This window comes from Anolis sagrei, chromosome 1 (genome assembly GCF_037176765.1).
Source record: "Anolis sagrei isolate rAnoSag1 chromosome 1, rAnoSag1.mat, whole genome shotgun sequence".
Lineage (NCBI taxonomy): Eukaryota > Metazoa > Chordata > Lepidosauria > Squamata > Dactyloidae > Anolis > Anolis sagrei.
In genome coordinates this window covers 191078771-191086246 of record NC_090021.1, presented here as the reverse complement: position 1 = coordinate 191086246, position 7476 = coordinate 191078771, and the positions used below count along the sequence as shown (strand labels likewise).

The 7476-nt window shown below is 48.7% G+C and overlaps 1 protein-coding gene across 1 annotated transcript; it reads left to right on the top strand.

The window, feature by feature from the left end:
• Positions 1 to 451: 451 nt before the first annotated feature.
• Positions 452 to 5816, top strand: HOXD1 (homeobox D1). The gene is made up of 2 exons (XM_060762948.2): positions 452 to 971; positions 3288 to 5816. The coding sequence occupies exons 1-2, from the start codon at positions 593 to 595 to the stop codon at positions 3617 to 3619; spliced, it is 711 nt and encodes a 236-aa protein (XP_060618931.2). The 5' UTR covers positions 452 to 592; the 3' UTR covers positions 3620 to 5816.
• Positions 5817 to 7476: the final 1660 nt, after the last annotated feature.

Here is a 7476-nt window from a genome sequence, read left to right as displayed (position 1 = left end):
CCTCTTCTTCTCCTTCTTTCTTATCTTCCACTTCCCCGCCGCTCCTCCATCCTCTTCCTCCTCCTCTTCCCTTTACCTCCAGTTGTCCTACTCTTCCTCTCCTTCTCCTCCCTCTTCTCTTTCTTCTCTTCCATTTCCCCGCCGCTCCTCCACCTCCTCTTCTTCCTTTATCCTTTACCTCCAGTTGTCCTTCTCTTCCTCTCCTCTTCTTCTCTCTTCCTCTTCCGTCTCCACTGCTTCTTCCACTTCTTCTCTTTCTTCCGCTCTCCTCCTCTTCCTCCTTTGGCCAACTTGGCTCTGGGGCGGGGGTCCCTTGCCCGGGCCTGGCACTCCCTCCCAGGTGGCGCTCGCTTCCTGGCCCCCGAGGGCCCCTATTGGCCAGCGGGCGAGCACGTGCTCCCTCCCCCTCGGCCCTTATAGCGGGGCACTATTTACCTCGCGGCCGCTTTGCCTGCCGAGGGCTGAGCGCGCGGAGTAGCGGCAGCTCCAGGTAGAAGAGGAGGAGGAAGAAGAAGAAGGGAGTCGGCGGGGCGGCCCTCTTCTCTTTCCCGGGCTTGCCTCTCTTCCTCTTTCCCGCCTCCTCGGGCCTGCCATGAACTCTCTGCTGGAGTACCTGGCGCGGGGCGGGGAGGCCTTGGGCTTGGCGGGAGGGCAGGTCGGGGAGGGCGGCGTGGGGAGCCTGCCCGCCTTGGCCCACCCGCGCCGCCCCCCGCCGCCGCCTGCTTGCGCCTTCTCCTCGGCCGAGGGCAGCCTCCTCCTGCGGCCCCAGCAGCCCCCCGGCGCCCACTACCCGGCCTGCCTCTTCTCCGTGGGCTACGGCGGGGGAGGGCTGGCCCAGGCTTTCCAGCCGGGCCCCGAAGATGCGCCCCCGCTGCCCAGCCCCGACTTCTGCCACTGCGCCCAGGCCGCGCGCAGCACCTTCGAGTGGATGAAAGTCAAGAGGAACGCCGGCTCCAGCGCCGGAGCCAAAAGTAAGCCTGGAGCTCCCCCCCCCCCTCCGCCCCTTCTCCAACTCAGGGCCCGTCTGCACTCCACATTTATTCCAGGGCGAACTCTGCGGCCAAGCGACAAACTCCCACTAAAGTGCGTGGAAGGAAGCCCTCGATGTGCATCAGCGCGCTTTGGTTTGTGCCATCCCCAGCCCAGCCTCACAACTGCGTCCAAGATTGGTTTCTTGCAAAGCAGAATCAGTTCCTTCAATGCCAGATTGAAACTGCATTCAGTAGTGAGTGTAGTTGGGGCCTCCGTCTCTTCTTCTTTGCTGATCCCTCCCTGGGGACTTTTCCCTTCTCCTCCAGGCAAGTGAAGGGAAACCTGTTTCAAACCCCGCTAAGAAGAGAGGTAATGGGTTGAATGCCCTTTCTGGCTTCTCCGATGGAGAAGTCGTCGACGAGCAACGCTTTCTCGGCTAGTAGTTGCTTCTCAGGGCCCTTCCCACACCGCCCTATATCCCACAATATCAAGGCAGAAAATCTGAGCTCAGATAAACCAGTTCAAAGCGGATATTGTGGGATTTTCTGCCTTGATATTCTGGGATATAGGCCTGTGTGGAAGGGCCCTCTGGTTGAGACCTTCAGGAGAAAGTAAAAGGCACTAAAGGTGCATCACACCAGAAGCGATTTGGAGTTTCTCAGGTCGCTCCTGACACGGAAGAAAACCATGTAAGTTAACGCAGTTTGGCACCACTAAAACTGCCATGCCTCAAGGGGAGGAGATCCGGAGTGTTGTAGTTTTACAAGGTCCCCCGCCTTCCCTGCCATGGAGTAATGGCACCTCACCAAACGGCAACGGTTAGGATCCCATAGTATTGAGCAGTTCAAGTGGGGTCAAACTGCATAGATTTTACGGTGATTGTGCACCCCAAGAACAACGGAATGCGTTCAGGATGGGGGTCCCCTGTGCTTTACTGTTACTTGCCCTCCCCCTCTCAAAAGTTTCCAACCAGTGTAATAAAACGGCGGATTCCCTAACCCTTGAAATACTAAAGCCCTATGATGAGTGGCTTAAAGAGCTGGGTATGTTTAGCCTGCAGAAGAGAAGGCTGAGACGAGACATGATGAGGGCCATGGATAAATATGTGAGGAAGTCATAGGGAGGAGGGAGCAAGATTGTTTTTTGCTAGGATGCAGAACAATGGCTTCAAACTACAAGAAAGGAGATTCCATCTGAACATTAGAAAGAACTGGGTTGTTGTAGGTTTTTTTCGGGCTATATGGCCATGTTCTAAAACAATGGTTCTCTACCTGGGGTCCCCAGATGTTTTTGGCCTACAACTCCCAGAATCCCAGCCAGTTTACCAGCTGTTAGGATTTCTGGGAGTTGAAGGCCATAAACATCTGGGGACCCCAGGTTGAGAACCACTGTTCTAGAGGCATTCTCTCCTGACGTTTCACCTGCATCTATGACAAGCATCCTCAGAGGTATTGAGATAGTTAGGAAGAACTTCCTGACTATGAGAGCTGTTCAGCAGTGGAACTCTCTGCCCGGAGTGTGGTGGAGGTTCCTTCTTTGGAGGCTTTTAAACAGAGGCTGGGTGGCTATCTGTGGGGGGGGGGGGGGGGGGTGGAATGCGATTTTCCTGCTTCTTGGCAAGGGGTTGGACTGGATGGCCTACAAGGTCTCTTCCAATTCTATGATTCTATAAACCTGTGATGGTGAACCTATGACACGTGTGTCAGCACTGACATGCATGGCTATTTTTGATGACACACAGACACATGCGGCCACATACAGAGAAATACACCTTATAAGAGCCAATCTAATTCCACCCTTAAATTTGTAAAAGGCTCTGCAAATTTAACATCTGCATGTTTAAGCATTGTTCACTCCATAACTCAGCATGGAGTTTTTTCTTATTTAAACTATAAATATTGCAAAATTATGGTTTTTTTCTCTCGAAGTGTTGCTTTACCCAAATTATGCTCAGGTTTTTGGCAAATGTTGGCACACCAAGCTCAAAAGATTGCCTATCACTGCTATAAACAATGCACAGGGGATGTTCTACTTGAAGGAGTGTGGAGTTAAAAGGATACCAATAAGTGTTATCTTCATAACAAGCCCATTCTCTGAATGGGGTGTGTGTGTGTGTGTGTGTGTGTGTGTGTGTTGTCTTCTGGGCCTTCCACACAGCCCTATAACCCAGAATATCAAGGCAGAAAAACCCACAGTATCTGCTTTGGACTGGGTTATCTGAGTCCACATATTCCAGTTCAAAGCAGGTCTTGTGGGATTTTGTTCAGCTGTGTGGAAGGGGACTCACTCTCTCTTTGCGATCTCGTTCTTTCCAGGCAAGTTCCCGGCTTATGGGCCCTCTCCCAGCCCCCCCAACCCGGCCAGGACCAACTTCAGCACCAAGCAGCTGACCGAGCTGGAGAAGGAATTCCACTTCAACAAATACCTCACCCGGGCGCGCCGCGTGGAGATCGCCAAGGCCCTGGGCCTCAATGACACGCAGGTCAAAATCTGGTTCCAGAACCGGAGGATGAAGCAGAAGAAAAGGGAGAGAGAAGGGGTGCTGATCCCTCCCCCAGGCGGGCCTTTCCCTGCTTCCCCCGCAGGTTCCAGCCCCACGAGGCCAGGGATGGGCGCTCCTGCCCCCTCTTCCCCCGCCCAGGCTTGACCAGACTTGGCAGAGACGTGGTGGCAAAACCCAGTGGAGGAAGGAAGGAAGGAAACCCCCCTAAACCGCGCTTGAGATCCTGCACTGTTTGAGTTTCAAAGAGGAAGCAACCCCAAGGCGACCATTGCACTAACGTCTATTACGCCACCCGCGAAAAAGTCCGGCTTCCTCGCGTGTAGGATGACGATTTGCTGCTTTTATAGAGAACCAACGGCCTGTGATTATGACTTGTTTACATTTTATTTCTAGGCGTTTTCAGGGAAAGCTGCTCTCAACCTTGACATGCTGCTAAACGTTGCTGCTGGCCCCGTTGAGTTGATGAAGCTCTACTTCATCAGGGCTGATGTTTAAAGGAACTGTCCTGGTCTCTCAGCCTTTGCTTGCTGCCTTGGACTGTTTTGACAGTCTGTCCACCTTGCCTTCTTTCTTTCTCTCCTCGCCTTCACTTAGGTGGGAGTCCTAAAAAGCAAAAACCAAAGACAGGGAGTTTATTTATTTTATAAGACTTCTATTCAAATGTTGGGCTTTGATTTGACATTATTGCACAGAGCTTTTCCAAGGTGCGTAAACACAATCATGAGCTAGACCCTAGTAGCCTTGAAGTCTCTTCACTTGCAGAGGTGATTTTGCTTGCCTCAAAATCCCAGACCTAACCAATGAAAACCGACATTAAACTTCTGCAAAACTTCACTAGTTTATGAGTTGCTGGAGTGGAACTCTTGTTTGTGTGTGTGTGTGTGCCTTCAAGGTGTTTCTCACTTCCTGAGACCCTATGGCAGGGTCTTCTTGCAAGACTGGTTGAGAGGGGCATATGCTTTTGCCTCCCTTAGGAGCCTGGGAAGAGGAATGAGCTCCCGCTGTTATCCCCAGCTTGTACCAACCTAGCAATTCAAAAACATGCAGATGTGAGTAGATCAATAGGTACCTCTGTGCAGTCATGCTGGCCACATGACCTTGGAGGTGTCTACGGACAACCCTGCTGGGATGAGTACCCCTCCCCCCCAGTGAGACATGACTAGACTTAATGTCAGGGGAAAGTCTTATTTTACCCTTTGAGGCTGTTTGAGGCCCCTTCCACACAGCTGAATAAAATCCCACAAGATGTGCTTTGAACTGGGTTATCTGAGTCTACACTCAGATAATGTGGGGTTTCCTGCCTTGATATTCTGGGATATAGGGCTGTGTGGAAGGGCCCTGGGTTATCTGAGTCCACACTCAGATAATGTTGGATTTTCTCCCTTGATATTCTGGAAAATAGGGCTGTGTGGAAGGGTCCTCAGACAACCCAAAGCAGATATTGTAAGATTTTCTGCTTTGATATTCTGGGCTATACGGCTGTGTGGAAGGGCCCTTAGTGCCATCTGCCTAAGATATAGCACAATGGGTTTCCATGGCAGAGCCAGGAACTGAATCAGTAGTTCCCAATGTCCTAGCCCTATACTCAAGCCACTAAACTACCTGGGGCTCTTACAAATGTAATTCATGTCTGAGTGGGGATGGGTTGTACTTACCGTTCAAATATAGGGTTACTTTGTAAATATAAGCATTTTGGTACAAAGGTGTCCTATGGCTATGAGTTTTGAAAGGAAGGGGCCTGCTTTCTTTTTTGTGACATTCTTCCTCTCCTTTAAATTATATGCTTGGACCAGCAAATAGCATCATTTTGGGTTCAGTAATAAGTTGGAGTCTTAAAACACACCCTAAAAACTGATAATGGCACTTCAGACAATTTGTGGGCCATTTCTCCAAGCAAAGTAACACACAAATGTCTGTTTCAATTTTCCATGGCGCCCTGTAGTGTGATAAGAAGATGAACCTTAATCCAGGGGAGTGTGCAGAATAGCAAAGAAAGGGGGGACAAGTTGCTTCAGATGACTCTTTGTAGGGTTCAGACCAATCCTGTGACCTTCAACTGGAGTCTTGGTACAAATCTTTTGGGTACAGGTCTTGCAAATTAGTCTAATTAAGGAATCCATTTTATGATTTTGTAGAAGTCTTTCTGATGTGTGTGTGTGTGAGAGAGAGTGAGACAGAAAGGGAAGATAGAAGGAGAGATGGAAAGACCAGATGTCCTGCCTTAATACTAAAGGAAACAAAACCATAATTAGAAAGAAGGAGGGGGGAGCACTATTGTCTCAGGAAAAAGTGTGAACCAGAGGTAAAGCTCTCATCCTGTTTGTGTGAGTCACACACAAGAATAAGTGAAAATTAATAAACTTTGCTTGGAACTCCTTTTCTCTTTGGTGTTTATACTTCTTTTTGTGGACATGGGAGTGTGGGGAATTGCCTTAAAGCCATCTCTATACCAGTACTCAGTGGTTTTCATACCAAGAAAGACTCCAAAGATTTGGATCTTCTGAGTGGGATGCTACTATTCCTTGTAATGAAATTTTGAGGTTTACAGGAAAACAAGAGCTATTTCTAACATCTAGGGCAGTGAGGGAGATGGTCCCATAACTCCTGTAAAGAAGGCCTTGGATAGCGAAGCTGGAAAGTCTTTGAGCATGAAGACATTTCTGAATCAATAGAAACACCTCACTTTAATTCCAGTTGGGCTTAAGGATAAGTGGTGGGGTCAGAGGGGGATTTATTTTGTCATTTGGGAGTTGTAGTTGCTGGGATTTATAGTTCACCTACAATCAAAGAGCATTCTGAACTCCACCAACAATGGACTTGAACTAAACCTGGCACACAGAACTCCCATGACCCACAGAAAATACTAGAAAGGTTTGGTGGGCATTGACCTTGAGTTTTGGAGTTGTAGTTCACTTACATCCAGAGAATACTTTGGACTCAAACAATGATGGAACTGGACCAAACTTTGCATGAATATATAATATGCCCAAATGTGAACACTGGTGGAGTTTGGGGAAAATAGACTTGATATTTGGGAGCTGTAGTTGCTGGGATTTATAGATCACCTACAATCAAAGAGCACTCTGAACCCCACCAATGATAGAATTGGGCCAAACTTCCCACACAGAACCCCTATGACCAACAGAAAATACTGTTTCCTGATGGTTTTTGGCAACCCGTCTGACACCCCCTCGTGAACCCTCAGAGGTCCTGACCTCCAGATTGAGAAAAACTGACATGGATGAAGAGTGTTTGATTTCTCTATAACCAACTTTCCTTGAAGCCATCTGTCCTTGGTTAGATTCCAACCGATGGCAACTCTAACAGAGGAATTTTCTTGGCAAGATTGAATCAGTGTGCCACAATTAAGGCTGTGAGAGTGCAACACCATTAAGGCTGAGAGAGTGCAACTTGTCCAAGTTCACCCATTGGGTTTCCAAAAATTAGCAGGATTCAAACCCTGGTCTCAGGGTGTCTCGGGGAGCATCTACATTGTAGAATTCATGCAGTCTGACATCACTTTAACCGCCACTGCTTAATGCTATGGAATGAAGGGAGTGTAGTTCTGCAGCCTTCTCTGGTGCTGCTCGTGCCTCACCAAATAACAACTCCCATCATTCCATATCACTAGGCTAGGGCCATAATAATGGTGTCAAACTGCATTAATTCTGCAGTGTAGGTGCACACCTTAGTCCAATGCCCCACCATACTGAGCTGGGGGAGAAGTTACCTTTTATTTTGCTGTAACATGTTGTCCAGGCTTGGCCCCATGTAAGCTGCTCTGAGTCCCCATTGGGGAGATGGTGGCGGGGTATAAATAAAGATTATTATTATTATTATTATTATTATTATTATTATTACCTGGGTGTTATCTTTAGGGAAAAGTTCCATTTAAATAGTTGGAGCCTTGGATGCCCACTCCTTGTCATTTTTTTAACCCACCAATTATTACTTCCATTAAAAAAGGGCACCCAGGTAACCATAGTTCAGATTGCACCTTC

Coding starts and splice junctions, on each gene's coding strand:
- HOXD1 (XM_060762948.2), top strand. CDS start 593: ATGAACTCTCTGCTGGAGTACCTGGCGCGGGGCGGGGAGGCCTTGGGC. Junction 972..3,287: donor CTCCAGCGCCGGAGCCAAAA/GTAAGCCTGGAG, acceptor CGTTCTTTCCAG/GCAAGTTCCCGGCTTATGGG.